General features: G+C 35.0%; 1 protein-coding gene and 4 non-coding genes across 49 annotated transcripts in view; 2 read left to right on the top strand and 3 right to left on the bottom strand.

Moving 5' to 3' along the window:
* The first annotated feature begins 147 nt into the window (after positions 1-147).
* trnap-agg (transfer RNA proline (anticodon AGG)) lies at positions 148-219 on the top strand. The gene has a single exon. It is a non-coding gene; the product is annotated as a tRNA-Pro (tRNA).
* A 261-nt stretch (positions 220-480) lies between these two features.
* trnaw-cca (transfer RNA tryptophan (anticodon CCA)) lies at positions 481-552 on the bottom strand. The gene has a single exon. It is a non-coding gene; the product is annotated as a tRNA-Trp (tRNA).
* Positions 553-770: 218 nt separating this feature from the next.
* trnap-ugg (transfer RNA proline (anticodon UGG)) lies at positions 771-842 on the top strand. Its single transcript has one exon. It is a non-coding gene; the product is annotated as a tRNA-Pro (tRNA).
* Positions 843-2180: 1338 nt separating this feature from the next.
* Positions 2181-2254, bottom strand: trnai-aau (transfer RNA isoleucine (anticodon AAU)). The gene has a single exon. It is a non-coding gene; the product is annotated as a tRNA-Ile (tRNA).
* A 2400-nt stretch (positions 2255-4654) lies between these two features.
* Positions 4655-25449, bottom strand: part of ngef (neuronal guanine nucleotide exchange factor) — a 57047-nt gene continuing 36252 nt past the window's right edge. For 5 of the 45 annotated variants that reach the window (XM_087284551.1, XM_087284552.1, XM_087284553.1 and 2 more), the window contains 8 exons: positions 20879-21008; positions 18490-18564; positions 14289-14378; positions 13907-14070; positions 10915-11073; positions 10751-10830; positions 9844-9948; positions 4655-7712 (listed from right to left, as the gene is read on the bottom strand). In XM_087284551.1, coding sequence (XP_087140677.1) covers positions 7495-7712; positions 9844-9948; positions 10751-10830; positions 10915-11073; positions 13907-14070; positions 14289-14378; positions 18490-18564; positions 20879-21008 — 1021 coding nt within the window. In that variant the 3' untranslated portion in view covers positions 4655-7494. The remainder of the gene's footprint in view (positions 7713-9843; positions 9949-10750; positions 10831-10914; positions 11074-13906; positions 14071-14288; positions 14379-18489; positions 18565-20878; positions 21009-25449) is intronic. The other 40 variants (XR_015509788.1, XR_015509805.1, XR_015509811.1 and 37 more) reach the window with 19 other exon arrangements.

Genomic DNA, 25449 nt, shown 5'->3' with positions numbered 1-25449 from the left:
AATCTAGTCGGGTGTTTTGCTCCTCGAGTGTAAGGTTTTGCAAATTGCCAGAAAGTTTAAATTATAGTGTGAAAACAGTTGAAAATAAACGAGGACTTTTTGCATGGAGACTGTTTATATCATGACAACAAAATGATTACGTCGTTCGGCTCGTTGGTCTAGGGGTATGATTCTCGCTTAGGGTGCGAGAGGTCCCGGGTTCAAATCCCGGACGAGCCCTGCTTATTTTAATAAAAAAACTACTTGAATATTAATAAAAAGATGTACGTTGTTAGTAATTAAATCTGCATAGTTTGTTTCACGGTACAATACTAACGTATATAGTATTGTACTGATAATATATATATATATATACTAAGCTAACGTGTATAGTATTCGCGTCTATTCAACATTAACTCTCAATCATACGTAAAGTAGTACGTAACAACAAGAGTGGTAAAATTAAGCATTCATATATGAATTGGATTAAACAAAAAGGTATGACCCCGACGTGATTTGAACACGCAACCTTCTGATCTGGAGTCAGACGCGCTACCGTTGCGCCACGAGGTCTGTGAATCCTGCTGACGGATTACAAAGTATTTACACAACCTTAAGCTGCCCGGGAATTCATGGTGTTGAAATGTATCATTATTCTTCAGAAAATATTTTATTTAACCACTGTTATAGCATTTTTCACACCTTTCCAAAAACATTATGTAATTTAACCTTCTATTTACAGTGCACAGATTCAAAAGTGCTTTTAGCAAACTGCAAAACAGTAGTGTTGTGGCTCGTTGGTCTAGGGGTATGATTCTCGCTTTGGGTGCGAGAGGTCCCGGGTTCAAATCCCGGACGAGCCCTTATTTTACATTAATCAAAACAAAAATACACTATGATCCTGGGAAAGCTAAATAATACTTCCTGTCCTGGATTACATCTGTTATTAAGAAGTGCTCATCCGTAATTAAGTTAAATCAATAGGGTCTGTGCATACATAGAAAAACATCTTTTTAGCTTACTTTCTTTACTGGCTTTACATTTAATAGGCTCCTTTAAACCAATCAGACATTGTGTTTGATTGTCACATTCGTGCATGCTTGTATCAAACCAAACTAACAGAAGTCTATACCTAACACTAAAATGATGTGGCAAAGACAAATCATAAATCACATAACGCTATGTTATTTAAGCATAGCAACAGTTGACTTGAGGTCTTCGAAACAAACTAAGAAAATCGTCATCAGAGGGCGGGGAATGGTGCAAGTTAAACAAAATGGCACCTATTGCAACAAATTAGGATGCGAGTTAAAAAAAACATTTGGTATATAGTTAAAGGGCACGCAAATACACATACATAATGGTTGTCTAATCAGCAAAGCTAGTGAAAATACAGAGGGTATACGCAATTATTGATCCTCAGAAGTCGAAATACCCAAACATCTTGTGGAAAAACGTAGGCATACGCAGTATACCAGCTACACCACTCTTCACACCTATCTCCCGCCACCCTCCTGTTTTGTTTTGGAATTTCTATGGCCCAATCAAGTTTGTCAAGTTGACAGATATTGTATGAAGCTCATCACCCCATAAAATTGATGAAGCATTCAAAAATCACTAAGTGGCAAGTGGCAATAAACCCCACCAAAATATGCCTGGCCCTTTTCCCATGGGCGCCATCTGAATCCTTCTTGCATAGTTGCCCTCGTGCCAACACATTAAAAATATATATTATTTACAAATAAATTCTCACAATGGCTTAGTGGTTATCACTGTCGCCTCACAGCAAGAAGGTCGCTGGTTTGAGTCCTGGCTGGACCAGTTGGGCTGTCTGTGTGGAGTTTGCATGTTCTCTGTGTTGGTGTGGGTTTCCTCCGGGTACACCAAAGACATGCGCTATAGGTGAATTGAATTAAAAAAACTGTCCACAGTGTATGTGTGTAAATGTGAGTGTTTCCCAGTACTAGGTTGCAGCTGGAAGGGCATCCGCTGTATAAAACATATGCACATATACATAAATTGGCGGTTCAATCCACTGTGATGACCCCTGATGAAAAATGGGACTAAGCCAAAGGAAAATGAATGAATTTATTTTCTCAAATAATATATATTTTTTTTTAAATAATAATAATATAATCTTTGTAAAATGCATTAAGATTCATATCTATAAACTGAGAAACGTCAAGTCAAAATAAATGTTGTGGCCAGTACGGGGATCGAACCCGCGACCTTGGCGTTATTAGCACCACGCTCTAACCAACTGAGCTAACCGGCCATGAGACTATGCGGAAAAAACCTTTTTCAAAATAACTCACCACCAAAATTAGATTAGAGATTAGATATTTCTGTCGCTACAAAAAGGGTGAGAAGACCTGGTAGGGCAGGTTGGAAAAAAAGTAATATGCCAGTATCATCAACTAATGTTAGTCATAATATGACCACAAGGATGAGAGATGCCAACAGACTACGAGCGCTGACCGGACAGAACACTAACGTAATGTTATATTGTTCTACAGGGAATAAAAGAACACATTAAAATGCACTAGAAAGATTAAAACAAAAAATAAATCATAAATAAATATATATATAAACAAACAAATGTGTGCGTCAGAGAAGCACTAGCGCACTCTAGCTGTTGGCCAGTCGTATCAGTGTTGCCAATTTAGCGACTCTGTCGCTAGATTTAGCAACTTTTCAGACCCCCTGGCGACAAATTTTCAAAAAAGCGACAAGGGACAAATCTAATGACTGATGTTTGTCCATACTGTACCGTCCCTACAATCAACGAGCTGTGGGCGATGCCGTCGGCCCCTCCCCCGCCTCAGAGCACTGACAGGCGGCCCATTTCTCGTACACAGTCTCTGCAGCCCGAGCGCATATCTCTCCTCTGCGTACCGACGGCAAATGATTTAGCACCGGCAGTGTGAAGGTATTTCCCTTGTACAGTCAAACCGATCTGCTTCTCCTTTATTTTACCAATTTCATTTGACCGTTTATTAATTTCTTGTTCACAATCACATATATTTTCGTGACAATTTCAGAACTTGTCTGAGTTTATCACGTCTGAGAGATTGTTGCAAACAAGCTGCATTTATAGTCTCTTACCAATAGATGTCAGTAAAGCTTCGTTGACGGAATTCTTTTTTAGTACAAAGATAAAGAGTTCTGTTAAATTCAAAGGGGGAAGTTTTGTCTAATTCTAACTTTGATCTGTAATTTACACACGGTATAAAAAATATTGCTCTCAGTATCAGCTAGCTTAGTTTAAAACAGACGTCGCTAAATCTTTATCTTCATTTAGCAATATTCAACATTCCTAAACTGTATTGTAACTGTAGTTTTTTTCCGCACTACTTCATCTACTTGTATAAACAAATATCCATCATATCTGTTCATCTAAAATTATTTATCATGTATTTCTCTGCTTTTCTTGATTTACTTACATCTTCTCAAGTGTGTTCAAGATATGGTTCGAATCCCAAAGATGTTAGCATGAAAATGAACTGTAAACTCTCACCAGATCCATGAGTAATGGGCATCTTTAAAGGGATAGTTCACCCAGAAAAGAAAATTTACTCATCATTTACCCACCCTCGAGTGGTTCAAATCTTATTCTGTTGAACACAAACGTACACAAAAAAAGACATTTAAAAGAAAGTCGTAACCTTTGACTTCCACAGTTTATAAAACAAATATGTGATATTATAATATATGATTTTTGGGTGAAATATTTCTTTAAAGGCCACTTCTCTGATATAGCTTTTAGAGTAAAAGGCATCTGTGAAGACTTGGGAAAGAGGAAGTGGTCTGGTCTTGTTGGTGCTGCAGCTGCTGTTTTCTGCAATGCATGAGCTTCAAATAAACAGGCTGGTTTCTACAGGCCAGTTCACACCATACGTAAAATTAATTTTCTTTTCAGCTTAATCCCTTTTTTAATCTTGGGTCGCCACAGCGGAATGAACCAGCAACTTATCCAGCATGTTTTTACGCAGCAGATGACCTTCCAGCTGCAACCCATCACTGGGAAACACCCATACACACTCATACACTATGGACAATTTGGCTTACCTACACCACATGTTTTTGGACTTGTGGGTGAAACCGGAGGATCCAAGGAAACCCATGCAAACACAGGGAGAACATGTAAACTCCACACAGAAATGCCAACAGACCCAGCCGAGGCTCAAACCAGCGGCCTTCTTGCTGTAAGGCGATCATGCTACCCACTGCGCCGCTGTGTCGCCCTGTTAGTGAAGTTTTATAAACTAACTTCGAGAGGACCATGTGATATGATTGATCGCGGCTGGTCTCTCATCTGTAATCAGCAATAACCCAATCAGATTGATACAAGCCTTCAATAAATTCAGCTTTCACCCACTGCCTCATCTTTGTTTTGGAAGAATCCCCCTTCCACCATATCTCCTCCTTTGCCACGGAGAGCTTTCGAGACTTACCTGATATCGGACTTCTTTACATGCTAATGTAATATAATAGTATCTGAATGCAGCCTTTATGATGCAAGCTGAGATTACATCTCTCAGAGATGCAATGTCAGACACAATGCACTCAATGGAGCAGTGACGTCACTCAGTTCATGACGTATTAAAAACCTTATTGTAACATTACTGTCAAAACTCTCAAATTAAACCAAAGACAAAAAAATCCTTACACAAAGTGGGTGCTTGTCATTTATTAGATGAGCTGAGACGGAGCTCTCAACAAAGTCTCAACATACAAGATTTACTTTCATTAACAATAAATTATCTTTTTACAAAAAAATGAAATGGGACAATTATTTGGCAATAACTCTGTACCACATGTCCGAACATGAGAGGTTTTCCTATGAACATGCACACAACTATAAAACACTACTCTGAGCACTTAATCTCATATGGAAGTTACATTCTCTCTCAGAGAAGATTGTCAAACCGTGTCCAAACCAGAAGCAAAGTCACAAAGCATATTACAATGTAAATGAATGATTTTAGGCCCTGTTTACACCTATTTTAAGGATGTGTCCTGATTAAGCAAGATATACATGTTTACAACATGTTATAATACCTTTCTTCTTCACTTTAGAGCAAATTCCTTATTTCTTTGAGGGGAAAGAAAATCAATGATCAGGTGTTCAGGTATAAGACTTCTGATTTTGTGATGGTATAATGTCAAATAAGCTTGATTCATTTACATGCATTAATTTACATTGATAAACAACACAGAGATCTGCAGACTTCGGTTCTGCCAAACAATTATCATATTCAATTTCTGACAAGGCCACGCGCAAAAAGACAACTTGCTTGTAATATATTAATACTTATTTGCTTATTCATCATATCAGCATCTGTGAACAAATCCTTTGAATAAGCGTTTAAATTATAAACAGTTGTAATGATTGCTTGTCGCCATCTACTGGTGTAAGAGTGTAATTGATACAACTTTTATTTCTAGCGTCAAGCAACTTTTAAAAGATAATTTACTCAATTTGTTTTACTATAGACAGAACAGTGCTCATCTATAAAGTATTATCCCTGTGCTTTTGTGATAATCTGTAACAAATATAAACTATATTGTGTGATAAAACACTAAAACTGAAGCCGTTTTTATAACTATACTACATGTGTACTAGAAAAGACATGGATTTAGAAATAAGATGGCGTAAGTTTTTGAATTAAGATACTTTAGGACACATGTGTCAAAGCCAGTTCCTGGAGGGCCGCAGCTCTGCACAGTTTACTTCCAACCCTGCTCCAACACACTTACCTGTAGATTTCAAACAAGCCTGAAGGACTCAATTACTTTTATCAGGTGTGATTAATTAGGGCTGAAACTAAACTGTGTAGAGCTGCGGCTCTCCAGGAACTGAGTTTCACACCTGTGCTTTAGGAGGTGTTTAAATTGACAGAAAATCCAGCAACACTACAGGGGTTCCCAAACTTGGTTCTGGAGGGCTGGTGTCCTGCATATTTTAGTTCCAACCCCAATTATACCAGCTAATCAAGCTCTTTCTAAGTCAGGGGTGTCCAAACTCGGTCCTGGAGGGCCAGTGTCTTGGAGAGTTTAGCTCCAACCCTAATCAAACACACCTGAACCAGCTAATCAAGCTCTTACTAGATGTACTAGAAACTTCGAGGCAGGTGTGCTAAACTCAGTAGGACACCAGCCCTCTAGGACCAAGTTTGGACACCCCTGTTCTAGGTATACTAAAACTTCCAGGCAAGTGTGTTGAAGGAAGTTAGAGCTATACTATGCAGGTCACCAGCCCTCCAGGATTGAGTTTGGACACCCCAGCTCTAATATTACACATCTTCTGATCAGATTAACAAAAATGCATCTTAAAACCAGGTGTAAACAGGGATTATAAGCAGTGTGAGCATATGTAAAGTAAAAACCTTCTCTTTATTCATCTAAAAACATTCGCAGGGTAATACAACATGAGATTAAACAACAGCATTTTGCTTTTGAAGTGAGCTGTCCTTTTAAGGCAAATCAGCTCACTCTTGATGCTGTTAATAGATCTCCATTAACTAGTCATGCCTTTGACCAAAGACTGAACAAAATTAAGATTATGTCCCACATCTGACCACAATAGTGTGATAACTTGTGCTTCTTCAGCTTTAAATATGATTGCTTTAATTCAATCTTGTATTTTGAATTGGTTGTGCATTGAAATCATGGTATGTTTAAACTAACACGACTTAAAAAATGACATCCTCAGAATGAAAACAGAGATATTAATCAGCATTATACCACATCACACATGATTTATCTCACTGCAGACAAATGGCTTGCTGGAAACTTACTGGTTAGGACACTGCTTGGTGTTAGACTGGTTCAACAACATTGCTCTTCTGTGTGTGTAGAGTGTGTGTTTGTGTATGAAAACATAGTTTAATGTGTGCGCGACTGATTGTACACACACTTTCATGCAGCACGTGCACAAAACAGAAATAAGTGTTCTTCATCAGCATGATTTACCTCCATATTTCCTAAAATAATGTGATTAATTTAGTTCATTTTCGCTCGCTCTTCATTTTAGTTCTTCAGGTGGATTGGCAGGAGAATGAGCTCCACACGGTACAGTACGTCCTCGTTGTCCTTGGAGGTTAGTTTAAAAACACAAACCTGTATAGTCAGTAAGGTGTGACCATGCACATTAATACATTCCTTTTCCGAGAGAAGCATTATGACTTTACAAAAGTCCTCATGTAGCGATAGCTTTTATTTTCCTTCACCTCAAAAAGTAGTCCCTGTGTGTGTTTGTATGTGTGAGAGACTGCGGAAGTTGAAATCCTTCATGCTTACAGCGTGTTAGGACTGTATGGAAGCAGCGATTCATAAAACACAAGTGCTTAAAGTGCAAGAGCTCTTCCAAGACCCTGTCGAGTCCTCAAAAAAAAAAAAACACAGGACACTGAATGACAATCGGTCCACCGTACTAATGTACCATCGCTTTCCCTGTTGATTTAGGAGAATGAATGGTGGTGTTGATGCGGTGTCATGTCTTGCTCTTTGTGCCTACAGGTCAGTCCAGCTGGCATTGTACTGGGAGTTTCTGACAGCCACGCGCCCCCTGGAGGCGGCTCTGGTTCCCTGCGCTCCTTCCTGCGCTTGTTGGATGCGCTGGCACTCTTTCAGGTTTTGAGCCCGCACTTCTGCGCTCATGATCCGCTCCACCACGCGGTTCGGGAACCAGCCGCGCTCTCCATCGTGAAGCCTCTCACCCAGTATCCAGCCTGAGGAGGAGAGATGAAGGTGTGTGTTCAGAGACAAAGAAACACAGGTGATAATGATGATGATGATGATGATGATGATGATGTTTTATTTATTGCAACATTTCATTAATAAACATACAATTAAAAACAAATGAATACCTCAATTAAATAAGATTTTTAGCATTAATACATGATGATTCCTGGTGACACTTTGCTAAAAATATCCTTAAGAGAGAAGAAAACACAGGAAGGATGTGCCACAAAAATAGTAAAATGAACAGATGGCAGGAAGCAGCATTGCAAGAGGTAATTTCATGCAACATGCATTTGACCAAAAGAGTCTAGATTGTGTCTGACAACAACAGTGATATAATGTGCCTCTTTTGCTGGATTTTATTTAGATTTGATGCATTTAAAAAAAGCTTTAGACCAGAGTGCTTCTGAGAGCACATTGAATTATTTTTTTATTGATTGTAATTGACACTAAACAACATTGACACTTGCATTGTTGCAAAAATTATATTCAACAATATAACAATCATAATTATAATATTTATACTACATTTTTAAATTTAGATTGATTATAAGTATAATAGTTATTATATTCTAGAATATATTTCAAAATTATTTTGAGTACTTATTTATAACTTGTTTTACACAAACCTCCCTCATGTGCCTCTAAATACAACATAATATGACAGAATTTATTATTGTGTTAGACTTTAAACATCTAACAATATTAAAACGTTATTTTGAATAATTATTTATTATATAAACATCCCTCATGTGCCTCCAAACACATTGTAATAAGATGCAATTAGTTGTTGTGTGTGCCATCTGCCACTCTTCGGCACAGCTCATTTGGAAAAATAAGAAATGATAAAGCAATTTTAGATATTTTTATATTTATATATTCTACTTGTTTTACAGTAAATGAGGATTTTTATTTCCAACACACATGGGATGGAAACTGTGGCTTATTCGCAAATATTTAATGTAATATTTTATTTTAAAACAGTGTTGCATTTGCAAAAGTTTTATGAAATACTTTAATTTTGCAAAACCATGCTGAAAACATTGACAAACAGTCAGGAGCTAAAAACACAAACAGACGATCAGAATCCATCCTTATGAATGATAGAAACATTGATGGTCAATAATAATACATCTAGATGAGTGCTAAAACACTGAAAATTCATCACGATGAATGCTATAATACTGATGGTAAGTCAGAATCTTTTCTGATGAACATAAAGGGCCCTATCATACACCCGGGCGCAGTGTGGCGCAAGGCGTGGCGCAATAGTCTTTTGGTAGTTTCAGCTTGGCGCAAGAGTCGTTTTGAGGCGTTGCGCTATGCTGTTTAAAGAGCAAATGCATTAGCGCTCATTTGTGCGCCCATAGGCGTTCTGGTCTAAAAAGGAAGGCGTTCTGAGGCGGACCGCTGGTGCGTTGCTATTTTGAGAAACTATAATAGATTTTTCATTAGACGAAAACTAACTCGGTCTAAACTCCGGCTCAGAGTTGCGCCTCGCTTACACACTGCTTAATACGCACAAGAGAGCAATAGGCAAATATCTTTACATATGAAAAAAATTAAATATTAAGGATATATATATAGGATATAATAAGAATAGATATAGGATATAAATATAAAGGATTAAAATATTACAAAACATATTATTTTCTAGCCTACATAAATATGAGAAATCACTGCTTTTATGTCTTCTTCATCTCGAGAGGCTTTTTCAGTTCATTCATAACAATTTGCTTTTGTATAATGTTATTATTATTAGCAGTATTATTTATGATATCCATATTTATATTTGTTTTATTAAAAACAAGCTCAGATTTGCCCACCTGTCAGGTTTTAGACCATATGAGTCATGGCAGGTGTATTTGGAAATAACTCAGTATTTTGACCCCACTTGGTCATTATTGTTCATTTATTCGTTTGCTGGAAATTAGAACTGAATTTAGAAATAGTTTTGAAACAAATATTTGCGCTTAATAAACTAAATTATTTATTTATAGACTAATTGATGTCTGTGCATAAAGGTTTCCCTATCCAAGAGCGAAAGTGAAAGTAGTTCCATTATCTCTAACAGTTCAGTTATGTGTAGTGTGCGTTGATGGCTTTTTGATTTCTTACCGTCATCTGTACACTCCAGAATGTGCAGCACATCTGCCATTTCTACAGAAAGCTCATCGGGTTCCTGAGAGGAGTAAGACTGGATACACTGAACCTGTGGAGAATCTGAAAGACCAACAGAAATATAACTCATAATGCACACAGATAAAAAAAACATATAATATTTCTGCTCTTTAAAGATTAACACATTAAAATAAATCTGATTGTGTTTATTAGGACATTATTTTGTTTCATAATATAGTAACATAAATACATATGATCTATAATATGATATTGTAATTTGTATATTATTATCTACACATAAATGCATGAAATATTATTATATTCTTAATATATTTGTTACTATATTTGGTTTTGAATGAAATAAACCTTAAATTATATTAAAAATTCAATAAATAAATTAAATTATTTCTAAATAATTTGATAATTTTAGACAAATAGAAAATATTATTTTAATAAAATTGCAAGTAAAATAAAACAATAAAGTATGCACAATTATGATACTGTTCATTAGTACATTATTTGAAAATGTTTTAAATAAATCAAATAAATATATAATATTAGAAGGTGTACTAAATAAATAAAACAACTAAACAAAAAAATTCACTCTATTTTTAATGAACTTTTATTATTAATTGTGTAATATCAGTTACAAAAATAAAACAAATAATATTATTATAACAAATTATAATATTATATTTATTTTGTTCTTTAATATATTAAATTATTTATTATTATTATTTTTTATTTTTTTGCCAAAACCAGACACCAAAATGCCAGTTTACATTCATCAGCTTAAAGATTTTTTTCTCAAAACCAACATGCATTCAAGTTTAAAGTTTTTTTTTTAAACTCAAACACAAGACAAAGCATCATGTAATATACACTGTTTGAATATGCGTGTTACCTGGTTCATGAGTGCTAGTTGAGAGGAATCTCGTACGGCGGTTTGGAGTCAAAGCACAAATCCAGCGCAGTTTATCGCTTCTGCAAACATTCAGAGCAGCATTAATGGAGCAAGCAAACACATGCTGTAATCAGTGTGATAAAGACACAGGACTGCATTCTCACACGCTCTCAGTCTTGAGCATGTAGCTGACTTCTCTGTCCTCTTGATTCTCCAGCAGCTTCAGCACAAACACACAGGCCAGCATCTGACCCTGATCCTCCAGATCCTCAGTCCTCAGCATGGAGCGACTGCACGAATCCAGAACCTGGAATTTGTCTCCACTGAAACATACATAAAATACAGACAATTAAACAATTAATTAAAGCAATTATATAACAAGCAATTAAACAATTAGTTCAGCATAACATATTTGAAATGACATGCAATTTATAAAGCATTGGTAATTAAAAATATGTGCTCCTGTTAACTATTTTATTGTAATTTTAAGAATGTTTCTGACTTCTAAACTAATGTAATATCAGTATATCAGTTTTGAATATTTTATTTTATTTATTATTAATTTAACTTTATTATTTGATAAATTAAAGAAATTATTTGAATTATTTTCAAATTCCAAAATAACTGGGTCTAAATTACTTTGATGCAAAAAAAAAAAGAAAAATTATAAACACATACACACAGTGCTCAGCATAATTGTGTAAACTCCATTTTGAAAATAAAAAAAATGTTTTATTAATTTCTCAGTGAATATAGGCAGTGTATTTTGTTGCATTTAAACAAAACAGATTTATTAAACAGATATATTTACTAAAATAATATTTTAGTCGGCAAACATATTTAGACAGTTAAAAAGAGAATACAATTAAAGTCAAACACAATATTGAAAAATAAATAAATAAATAAATATATATACAACCTACAAAATTTCAACTAAATTTAAAAAAAAAATTCTCTTAATTTTTCTTCTTTTTAAAATGTGTATTTAATATTTTTTATATAACATATACATTTGGGTGTGCTAGTTTTTTGACCGTTATCATAAGTTATTTTGTTAGATTAGCTCTATAGCTTCCTATAAAAATATTAATTTAAAAGAGAGATTTGTGAGGGGTGTACTCATATATGCTGAGCACTGTATACACACACATGCATATATACAGTTGAAACCAGAAGGTTACAGAAACATAACCATTTTTTAAAATATGTCTGATGGTAATTCATACTAAAGGTTTACTATTTTTGGTCCGTTAGGATTAACTAAATGATTTACATTTGCTAAATGCCAGAATAATGAGAGATTTTTTTGAGAATTGTCTATTAATTTCTAGACTGTGAAATGTTTACATACATTTTCTTGTTATTTTTTTTAGCTTTGCTTTTAAACTGTATAACTTTTGTCAGGTATTTTTGGGTAACCTTTCACAAGCTTCTCACAATAGTTTGAAGGAATTTTGGCCCATTCGTCCTGACAGATTTGGTGTAACTGAGTCAGATTTGTAGTCTGTCTTGCTCGCACAAGCTTTGTCAGCTCTGCCCACAAATGTTCTATAGGATTGAGATCAGGGCTTTGTGATGGCCACTCCAAAACATTTACTCTGTTGTCCTTAAAGCACATTTTAATAAACTTGGCAGTATGCTAAGGCTTATAGTCTGTTTGGAAGACCCATTTGTGGCCAAGTTTTAATTTCCCTGCTGATGTCTTGAGATGTTGCTTTAGTATTTCTATGCTGTGAAGTAAATCAGTCCCTCCTGCAGCAAAACAGCCCCACAATGTGATGCTGCCGCCCCCATACTTCACAGTTGGGATGGTGTTCCTAGGCTTGTAATTCCTCCCCTTTGTCCTCCAAATGTAACACTGGTCATGATGGTCAAACATTTCAATCTTATTTCCATCAGACTACAGGACATGTCTCCAAGTCTTTTCCCCAGTGTAATATAACAAAAGTGTAATCTAGCTTTTTTGTTGATTCTGGCTTGTTGATTTTAAATGGTTATGTGGCCTTTTATACAGTGTATGTAAACTTCTGGTTTCAACTGTATATATTTAATTGCATCCAAAATAAGTTTGTTGTGACAAAAGATGTTTGTGTTTTGACAAACAATGTATTGTGTTACATTTATAAGAGCACATAATCATAAATATAGTTTTATAATCAAATTAAATTAGAATTATAACCCATGATTGACCAAAAACAGAACACATTTAAGAAAATTGCTTCATTAATTCTCACTACAAAATATAAACAACATAAAAAATATTACTCTAAAAAGTACTAAATCCTAAAAACACACCCGCATGCATGCACATTTTATAAAATTATTTGGCACTTGAAGGTACTAGATCTAAAGAAAATCAGCACACTGCCACTTTAGCTCTTAAAAGTCCTTTAATAGCACAATGTTTCGACCAACGTGGTCTTCATCAGGTAAAACAACACAAATTGGAGTACTACAGCTCTACACATCACACCTGCAATCAATCACCCAAATTTTTTCTGATCGAGCACCTGCCTTTGAGATTTTTAGATGTGCGCACATTTCTGTTTTGTTTACTTGAAGGTACTCCCATTTATACTGATTAGAACTTTAGAACATTAGAAGAAGAAAACCTGTTAAAAATCAGCAGCGTGTGTATAATAAAAAGCCTGGAAAAAATAGCAAAATGATGACCACTTACTAAAAACATGCTTTTTATTTATTTATTTATTTGTTCATTCATTCATTAATTTATTCATTTATTTATCTGTTTATTTATTTATTTATCTGTTTATTTTTAAGGCATCTCATCTGGGGCAAAATGATAGTTAAGTTTATCAAACATACAATTTTCTGCACTTTTATTAATGGTCATCACTAATAAATTGTGCACTGCTTGTTGTATTGTAAAAATTGTGTAATATAGGTCTATTATTCATCATTTCAGTTTTTATTTAGTGCAAAATTTCAGGATCTGCACACTTTGAGTAATCGCATTGTATATTTTGTTTCACATTCTTCAGGAAATATAACCAAAAACGTTTCGCTCTCTCTATTTTTATTTAGTAAAATATTAATAATTTGTTGTCCTATACAAAATCGATTTATTATTGGCATTGCTCATGATGACATCATTATAATGTGTTGACAAGCAGTGCAGCTGATGATGTCACAGACCTGGAGTTGCGTTTGGTGATGAGCAGCAGGTTGTTGAAAAGGAACAGGTAAATGGGATGGTAAAGCTTGCGGCTGCGCATGGTTCGAGTGCTCTTGGGTCCAGACATCTGCTGCACCTCACCCTTCTTCAGGAGCCAGCGAGAGTGAGAAATCACCGGCACTGACTGATAATAACACGAGAGGAGAAATACATATATTATATATTTATAAAAAATACAATTTATATGATATAATCAATTCATTAATTGAATTCATCGTTATTTCTATAGTGCTTTTACAATGCAGATTGTGGCCAAGCGGATAAATATATATGAAGAAAGGGAGTAAAATTGTGATATTGTGGAACTATCCAGCAAAATATATAAATATATATTTGTAGTACCTTTGACTTGAATTCAAGTGTCTTCTCAATGCTGATCAGCTCCTCAGTGCGACTCATCTTCCTTGCTCCTTCATTGCACTGCTTCACAATCTGAAACAACAAACATACAAACACCCACAGTGCATTAATATATTGAAGGGGATTTCCCATTGACTTTTCATTTGAGCTAATTCTAAGTACTCTAACCTACACTGTCACACTGACCTAGTAACTTGGTATTTTTAGATACAAAATTAGACCATTATTTAGCCCACTTTTAAAACTGATTGCCTTGTATGAAAGCCTCCAGTTCGTCTGGTTTTACCATTGCTTCAGAAATGTTATCAACACCATTAAAAAAACATACTCCCACACATGAGAACACGTTTAACTAAATAACACTTTTAATTTTCACTCAGACTAGGAGTTCAGGTATTAGGTGTGTGTTCATCAGAAATTCCACAAATCTCGTGGAATGCGCAAACTGCAATGACCTCTGGGATTATATCAAATAAATTCCTTTTCACAACAAGAATGGTAACTATTATGTTATAAATGTAAAATAATAGCAGAGTACACACCACAACAATGATAGTATTGGTATCACTTTCAAAACTAATTTTCAACTTTTTGACATCCAATCAGAGCCCACCTTGATGAACACTAAATTCACTGATGACCAACCAGAATCCATCCTGACAAATGCTAAAAACACTTATGGCCAATCAGAATTTGTCCTGACAAAGCTAAACAATGATAGCCAATCAGAATCAATCCAGAAAAATGCTATAAAAAATGATGGCCAATCAGAATCCATCAGGACAAATGCTATAAACACTTATAGCCAATCAGAAGCTGTCCTGACAAAGCTAAACAATGATAGCCAATCAGAATCAATCCAGAAAAATGCTATAAACAATGATGGCCAATCAGAATCCATCAGAACAAATGCTATAAACACTTATAGCCAATCAGAAGCTGTCCTGACAAAGCTAAACAATGAAAGCCAATCAGAATCAATTCAGACAAATGCTATAAACAATGATGAGCAATCAGAATCCATCATGACAAATGCTGTAAACTAGTGGTTCTCAAACTGTGGTATGTGTACCACTAGTGGTGCGCAGGCTTCCTTCTAGTGGTACGCGGAAGAATGAAATATGTCATGTACGTGCTACACACATTTAAAAATGTATCAAAAATTATGTATATGCCACGTATTTTTTTTTAACTGTGCAGAGGTGTAGCTGCTTTACTGGGCCCACTGCGCAATTGTATTTCAATACAGCTCATTTTGGTGGTACTTGGAGAGACAATTTTTTTCTGAGGTGGTACTTGATGAAAAAAGTTTTAGAACCATTTCTGTAAACAATGATGGCCAATCAGAATCCGTCCTGACAAATGCTATAAACACTAATAACTTTGCTGGTAAATTATTTGCTAAAAACACAAACAACCAATCAGAATTAATCATGATGAAAACATTTAAGGACTATCAGAATCCAACCTAATAAACTACAAAAGTATCGACGGCCTATCAGAATCCACCCTGGTTAATCCTGTATAAACACTGACAGCCAATCAGAACTTTCCTGTTGAATTTTGAAACCACTGGCAGCAAACCCCGAAAAAAAAAATACTGACAAAAATCAGGAGCTAATAACACAAACAGCCAATCAGAATCCATCTTGATGCATGATGCATTATACATCCTGATGAACACTAAAAGTAAAGTAAAGAACTTTTATTGTCATTGTAGTTGTACAACGAAATTTGTTTGGTAACTCACAGAGACCAGCAGCAACATAAAAAGAGAGAAAAACAAACAATAGACATAATACTAAAATATAAGAGGCAAGATAAAGTATACTAAATGTAATAAGTCGCATAAAAACCAACAATAGACATAATACTAAAAATATAAGATGTAAGATAAAAATATACTAAATACAGCTAATTCAAATCCATCATAATGAATGCTATAATACTGATGACCAATGAGAATCTTTTCTAATAAATGCTAAAATATTAAATACCAATCACACTAAAACACTGACTGAATCCATCTAGATGAACACTAAAAGTATTGACCAGCACTCATGCTTAAATACTGATGGCAAATCAGGTGCCAATAATACCGACACCCAATCAGAATGAATCCTGATGAACACAAAAACGTTAATAGATGATAAAATCTTTGACAGCCAATCAGAATCCATCCTGATAAATGCTATAAACACTGATGGCCAATCAGAATTTTCCTGATGAACGGTAAAAACACTGACCGCCAACCATGCTAAAAACACTGACAGTCAGGAGCTAAAAACACAAACAGCCAATCTGAATTCATCCTGATGCATGAGAGAAACATTGATGGTTGATCACTATACATCCTGATGAAGGCTAAAAACAATGACAGCAAATTAAAATTCATCATGATGAATGCTATAATACTAATGGCCAGTCAGAGTCTTTTCTGATGGACATAAAATCTATTGACTACCAATCATACTAAATACACAGACAGCCAATCAGAATCCATCCTGACGAACACTAAAAACATTGATGACCAATCAGAATCTACCCTGATACACACTGAAGGCCAATCAGAATCTTTCCTGATTAACATAAAAAATACTGCCCAGCAACCATGTTTGAACATTGACAGCAAATCAGGTGCTAATAATACTATCAGCCAATCAGAATTAATCCTGATGCACACTTAACACATTAATAGATGATGATAAAAGCATTGACAGCCAATTAGAATTTTTCTTATTAACGTTAAAAACAACCTGATCAATTCTATACACACAGATAGCTAATCAATCGTCAATCATGCTAAATGCTAAATCATGCACTAAAAAACACTGGCAGCCAATCAGAATGAATCATGATGAATGCTTAAAAGATTAATGACCAATCAGATTCCATCCTGGTGAATGTTAAAAACACCAACAGCCGATTAAAAGCCACCCTGATTAACTCTATATTCACAGATTGCTAATTAATCATTAATCATGCTAAACCGTGTGAGTCAAGTGCTAAAAACACTGACAGCTAACCAGAATTGATCATGATGAATGCTAAAAAAACATTGATGACCAATCAGATTCCATCCTGATTAACGCTAAAAACACTGACAGCCAGTTAAAAGCCATCCTGATGAACTCTATATCCACAGATTGCTAATCAATCATCAGTCATGCTAAATGCTAAATCATGCTAAGTGAAGCACTTAAAACACTGAGCCAACCAGAATGAATCCTGCTGATGAGCAATCCTGCTAATGAATGCTAAGAACATTGACTGATATCTGAATCTCGATGAATTTAAATAAATACAATGGTATACACTATTAGTGTGGATGCTAATATTTTCTAAAGATTGACCTCTATACCTATAAAGATCCATATCAAAAAACTTCAGATACATATTTCTACATAATGTAAACATATGAGTAGCCAAAAAGTAGAAAAGGGCAGCTTCTGAAACAGAACCGCCCAAGTGACAGCATTTGTACATTTATTTCTAAGCGTGTACCATTCTTGTGTGAACAACAGGCCTTAAAATCTATTCAAGAGTCTGTATGACGCATCCATGACATCCGAATCATACGCATGATTAGTAAAAACATTATACTTGACACGATCTGTCAAAAATTTGTAGTAAAAATGAATCTTTGTTCTATTTGGAAAACAAACAAATGCATTCAAACCAAAACGGCAGGAGTCTTAGCAGTTAAAGGTGATCTGATCCCTTTATTTATCTTAATTTTATGACATTGTTTTATCTCTGCTGGTAAATGATGTACTTTTGCACATAGTGGTCAATTAACACACTGAAACATTTCCTGTAAACAACCTCAACAAAATTCCACATGGGTCCATTTAGGCATTATGACTGTTGCCATAACATGTAAGCTGAGAACTTAAACAGGAGTTCAGTCGTAATTATATGAATTCCAATATGCCATGAATGCAGCAATAATCGCATTATGATGTTTAAAAAAGCTATTAAGAACAAACGCAGCATTCACAGCTGTTTTAGTCATTCTGAGGGTGTTTCTGCTGCTGTAAGAGGTGTGGTAAAGTAACCTTGGTACTGCAGACAACACGGTACGACGTTCCTGGCAGGTGAAAGTCCAAAAACATTGACACACACTAACGACATGGCTTTTCACCACACCCTGAAATCAAAACACACACAAACACAAACTTACCTTTTCCAGCTCTTGGTGCGCTAATATTGCCGTCCTTTCTTTTTCCGAATTTTCCTCCACCCTCTTGAGAATATTCTGAAACACAAAGAAGCAGATCTGAGGTTTACAATACTGAATTATATATATATATATATATATATATATATATATATATATATATATATATATATATATATATATATATATATATATATATATATATATATATATATATGCAGAGCTTTCATTTATGGCTTAAACATATATAAACTTAAAGCATTTACTATTTGTGGAGTTTAAAACTGGTTTAATATTAATTTGAGGACCCCTTTGCCTAAAATTTAAAGGCACTTATGTATTTCAAGTATAAATATGTAAACTAAAATTCTGTATAACGTAAAGACATTATAATTCTTATTTCACAGGCATGCAAAATGGTATTGTTTTTAAAACTATTTATTTAATTAGTTGCTCACTATAGCCAAAAATAATTCTCACAATTATTTATATTTCATAAAAAAGCAATGAAATATTTACATTAACTGAACAAGATAGCTTTTCTAAATAAGGCACTGGTCTATGAAAAGTTAAATCTGGATGTTTGCAACATTGGTAGTTTCTGTAGTTTTTGAAGCATGCAGTGTGTGCCAACGGTTTTGGAGGCTTTCTCTTTAATCAGAGTCATGACGCCGCTGTGCTTACAGGTCATATCGGCGGCACTGTTGGTACACACCCCAATACACCAAGACAGACCAGTCCATTGAATTGTCCATCATGAACTGATCCATCATATTAAATATGTCCTGACCTGTGGTTCTGCCTTCAAGCGGTTTACAGAAGAGAAGTTCCTCAATAAATTTGTACGTACGTAAACCATTAACTGTGCTTGATTCGATATATCAGTACTTTTATCCAACTGCAGTATAAAGTAATTATTGGCTCGCAGCTGTGGTAAAAGTTGTGACGAAATATCATCAGCCATCTCACTTATGCGTCTGCTTACTGTGTTGTCTGACAAAAGCACACAATCTACCTTTCGTGCCGCTTCCTCTTCAAATAACTCTTTGACGATGTCTTTGGTAGCTGGTAATAGCAATGCTTCGCCAACTGTGTGCGGCTTTTTAGCACGCTCGATGTGAAGTGATGCCAAATATGACGCTTTTAAACACCTCTCAGGGACTGATGCTTGATACCTAAAAAGACTAGCCTGTTGGGCCAAACACAACTCCTGACGTTTGAAATAGTCAGTCGATTTTGTTGCCTCATTGGGATGTTTCTGCTGTAGATGGCGCTTGTGCTTGCATGGTTTCATGCATTCGTGGAGAGAATCTCATGACAAAGAACACACTGGGGTTTGTCGACTCCCTGCTTAACAAGCAGGTAAAACCAAACACAATGTAAGATTTGTCATATTTTCTGGTTTTTGCCTTAGCATTCACCAAGTCAGATTTGCATGAACTGCTTGCGGGAGCAGGATTTTAAAAAAATCTTTCCATCATACTGCACTTACAGCCGCTAATTGCAGTATTCAACTCTGTGCAAAACGTTAAAAAGCACAAAAGGTTTTGGGATAAACACATTACAATCAAGCACCCACTTATATAAATTATAAAACTGTATATAGATTTGGTCATTAATAATTTTAGGACTGGAAAAAAAATATCTCGTAAATCACTTTTTGTTTCTGCCAAGTTTTATGCAGACGCCCAAGCTATCTCTTGCGGCCCACCTGGGGTCCGCAGACCCCAGTTTGAAAACCCCTGAATTAGAGAACCTTACTGGCATTACTTTTGAGTATTATCATAATGATATTTCCTGCAATTTAACATTTACATAGGGAAAGCTTCTTTTTACTAGCTATTTTTAAAATTAATTTACTTATTTATTCATCAAACTAAAATAAATTGGTAATAGATTTATTATAAATCTAATTAAATTACCTCAGGCTTTAAAATTAAATAACTATGTCAAGATGAAAATGTTTAGATTTTAAGATATAATGATTAACTGAAATCCTCTGCAAATATTTAAATATTAGTATTCATTGCCATTTCTCTTGCACGCATTCCCTCCATTAGTATTTATTTACAACTCTCTGCTCTAAGGATCTACCTTTGGATTGGTTTAGCCAATAGCAGAGCAACACCTACTGAGAAGGCGGGCATAAAGATACTACTGTCCAATCTGATTGAGCAAATTGGGATAAACAACCTGTGCATGAAACACACAAATGCTTGGCACATAAAATAAATGTATTGCACCTCTCTGCAATACAGATATTGCATAAATTATCGTGATAACAGTCATTTTTAAATATGTTGTGCAGCAGAATATATTAACAGCGGCAGACATTTGATTGGCTTACTACATGCATAAAGTTTTTTGAGATATCTGATTGGCTGGCGCTTACCTGAACAAGCAGTTTGAGCCGTGTGATTCGCTGGAAGGGGAGGATGAGGAAGGATGTAAATGAAAGGCCCTTCACTTTGGGCTGATTCTCTAAGATGGCCATATTTTCACGAAAAGCACAATTTTCTTGCCTGAAAGACATGTACAGAGACAATTTCATATTTAAATGATAATAAATAGACAACATTTAGAGTTTATATGACTGTAAAGCAACTTAAAGACACAAAAAATACCTTAAAATATAAAAATACTTGCAAAACACAACCCAGTTTTACAGTTTTTTAGCTTAAAATATGATTTAAAAGGGTGTGATAAAGTTATACAAGTCACAAAAGTTAGTTAAGACTCACTGAAAAAAAATTATTTAAAAGATGCAGTCACTCCCAAATCAAACATCACTTTAATTGAAACCCATTGAAAAGAACTGAATCAAAAGAACCAGTCACTCCCAAAACCAAACATGACTGTACAGAACATACAGCTGTAAATCTGTCAAGTAAATCTTATGTTTGTGCTCCTCAAATCACACAGATTGCTGTGAAGAGGTTTGCTTTTACGAACGGCTATACTATGCTTCTGTTTAATTGCTGTCAGATGAAGTTCCATATTGGTGTAACATTTTAAGGCATCATAATCATAAATAATAAATTGATATACAAGTGAAGTCAGAATTATTAGCCCCCTTTAGAATTTTTTTATTTTTTAAAAATTTCCCGAATGATGTTTAACAGAGCAAGGAAATTCTCACAGTATGTCTGATAGTATTTTTTTCTTCTGGAGAAAGTCTTATTTGTTTTATTTCGGCAAGAATAAAAGCAGTTTTAATTTTTTTAGAAAAACACTTTAAGGTCAAAATTATTAGCCCCTTTAAGCAATATATTTTTTGATAGTCTACAGAACAAACCATTGATATACAATAACTTGCCTAATTACCCTAACCTGCCTATGACCTAATTAACCTAGTTAAGATTTTAAATGTCACTTTAAGCTGAACAGAAGTGTCTTGATAAAATACCTAGTCAAATATTATTTACTGTCATCATGACAAAGATAAAATAAATCAGTTATTAGAAAAGAGTTATTAAAAATATTATGTTTAGAAATGTGTTGAAAATATCTTCTCTCCGTAATAATAATAATTGAGGGGGGCTAATAATTCTGACTTTAACTTTACATGAGAATATACTTAAACTTTGTGCTCCTCAAATCACACAGATTGATGTAAAGAGGTTTGCTTTTACAAGTGGCATGCTATGCTTCTGTTTAATCGCTGTCAGATGAAGCTGCATACTGCTGTTTTATTTTAAGGCATCGAAATCAAAAAGCAATAAATTCACACCTCTGATGAGAGTAAACTTAAACCGCATTCAAAGTTTTGATTAACCAATGCAGGAAAGAGCTTATAACAATAGCCAGGGGAAAACTCTCAGCAGAGATCTGAGGTTCGTATGCAAACTGTGTCAATTACTGTTGCCAGAAATTATTTGCATAAATATGTTTCAATTTTAATGTCAGGCTCAATGCCCTGTGGCAAAATACTTGCATATGATCTACCACAAAGTATCAAACTGCATTCTGAGAACAGGTTAAAGAGAGGTCCTTTTGCATATTAATTGAATTTCAGATAGAAACCTAGGGGCGGTATGGTGGCTCAGTGGTTAGCACTGTCACCTCACAGCAAAAGGGTCACTGGATTGAGTCCCACCACAGGCTAGATGGCATTTCGGTGTGGATTTAGCATATTCTCCCCATATTCGTGTGGGTTGCTTCCGGTGCTCTAGTTTCCCCCACAGTCCAAAGACATGCGGCATAGGTGAATTAAATTATCTAAATTGGCTGTAGCGTATATGAGTGTGTATGGAGGTATCCCAGTACTGGGTTGCAGGTGGAAGGGCATCTGCTACAGAAAACATATGCTGAAATAGTTGGTGGTTCATTCTGCAGTGGCGACCCTTGATAAAAAAGGAACTAAGCTGAAGGAAAATGAATGAATAGAAACTCAATGGCAGCCCAATGCAACAATTAGCAAGTAAAGAGATTTTTATTAAAATTTCAATGTGTTACTGTTGTTCCCTCATTACATTATTAATAGCAGATCCTTATTTGTCATTTGGTAGTGTATATAGCTCATATATATTCAGATTTTGCAATATAGCGCACATAAAAATTGCGATTCTTTTAGTTAAGGATATCAGTAGCATGATTTCAAACATATCCTAATTTTTTGACCAATGCAAGCACTTTAGACAGTTGTCCAGCAGGTGGCCTATGAATAAAGCTACACTATAAGTATAGCACAATAGAAATAGACTTAAAATAGCAGCATTATATACATAAAAACAGGATTAATTGTTATGAATGTAAATTATACATCGCCTTTAGGACAACACAATGACTTTGAACTTGAATTAAACGTAACTAGGTCATAATGCAGGAACATAGTTTATGAGGTTAGACTTTGGCTACATGGAGCTATGTTGTTTAAAACAACAAGGCATTTTGATTTCTGATGCACAACCTACAGCGCTCAAAATGCTTTTGAAAATTAATTTATTTCTCAGTGTACATAGCCAATGTATGTTTTATTAAACCATTATATTCATTACAGTATGAGTTTGTTCACCTAACATTGTTAGGAATAGAAAGATAATATATTTAATTAAAACCAGTTATTGTCATTAAAAAATATTATCTATAATTACTATAAAACTATATAAAAATAACTATAAAGCCTTTATCTAAAATGTTTCTCTTGACTTTTCCTGTTTATTAAAAATGTATTAATATTTTCCTCAACACATTATTCTGGGTGTACTAATTTTTAGATTGTGATCTTAAAACTTCTGTTGGATAAGTTCCAGTTTTGGCTTTGGTACTGACTAATGCTAGTATATCATCGTTAATCATCCAGTTGAAAATATAATTTTTAAATGAATACAAAATATAATTGTAAAAAAGAAATATGTGAGCGGTGTACTCATTTACCTTGAGCACTACAGCTGTGGTTATGAACATGACACACACTTGCACACAGAGAGCCTGGATTTAACCCTAATCTTAGCAGGAATGGAAAGCACAAAAACTCCCCAGGCCCATGTGCAGAAAGCCCCAAGAGCTTTACTGGGCTTACAGAAATACAAACACACACAAATGAAAGCAGCAAGACAACTCTTATACAACACATCAGACGGCAGCGAGACTGAAGCCTGAGGCGAGAGTCCAGGTGAACAGCTGATCTGTGGAGACTCTGAACACACACAGTCTGCTCCATTTTACGCAACAATCACACACAACTGTCCTGAAATCTATAACACTCACAGCAATAAAAACTCAGAGCTCATTTAGGTAAACATGTACTTGTTATGATTGACCGTTTATTAATTATTTTCTTTCACACGTGTCTTACGAGAACAAAGCTAAATGCAGTTTGTCTTATATGCTTGTATTTGTTTTTAATGTGAAACTTGTTGTGCTGTTGTTTTGATCAGGACTCAATGGGAGAAGAGAGGTTGTATCTCAGTAGGACTGTTAAAATAAAGGAAAAATAAATAAATAAAGGACGAGGCAGTGGCGCAGTAGGTAGTGTTGTCGCCTCACAGCAAGAAGGTCTCTGGGTCGCTGGTTCAAACCTCGGCTTAGTTGGCGTTTCTGTGTGGAGTTTGCATGTTCTCCCTGCGTGCACGGGGGTCTGCGTGTGTGTGTGTGTCTGTGTTGGTGTGTGGATGTTTCCCAGAGATGGGTTGTGGCTTTAAGGGCATCAGTTGCGTAAAAAATATGCTGGATAAGTTGGCGGTTCATTCCGCTGTGGCGACCCCGGATTAATAAAGGGACTAAGCCGACAAGAAAATGAATGAATAATTCAATAAATAAATAAATGTATTATTATTGCCAGTTTCTTTTTCTTTTTCTATAAAGTTGCTTTGACAGTAATTGCATGGTATAAAAATAAAAATGACACTAGACAAGCCTGACAAAGCGATCATGTACTGTAACTTCTGAAGTCTTAAGGTGCAGGTTGCAAGAAACACTTATGACATTAATAGTTCATATTTTGAGTTCAAACTAAGTATGACATAAAAGAAAATACTATTCCAGTCTTTCTACTTTCGAATCTCATTAAACTTATCTCCCTTGGCCAAGAAACTATGGTAATTTTTAGTAAACACTATGGTGTTTTTAAAACACACTATAGTAAATTGTATTATGCTGTAGATTCCATTTACAACACTTGGTTATTGAATGCTGCAGCAATACTATAGTATTAACCACAGTGAACTGACAAACTGTAATAAATACTGTATATTTTTAATACAGTAAATATCTGTATTGTAGTACAGTATAATAAACTCTATAGTTGTAGAGTACAGTATTTGCTTCAATTACTAAAATTCTCGTGTTACCAAAACAGACTCATTCAGGTACTTTACTATACTATGGCTTGAAACAAAGTTACTACAGTATATTTTTACTGTAATTTATTGTGTATTTATATAGTGTATGGCCATATACCCAAAGCGCTTCACAAACATGAGGGGGGTTTCTCCACACCACCACCAGTGTGCAGCATCAACA

The sequence above is a fragment of the Danio rerio genome, chromosome 15 (assembly GCF_052040795.2).
Source record: "Danio rerio strain M-AB ecotype USA chromosome 15, GRCz13ab, whole genome shotgun sequence".
Taxonomy (NCBI): Eukaryota; Metazoa; Chordata; class Actinopteri; order Cypriniformes; family Danionidae; genus Danio; species Danio rerio.
The sequence above is the reverse complement of the archived record's forward strand: the minus strand, read 5'-3'. Positions and strand labels throughout refer to the sequence as shown.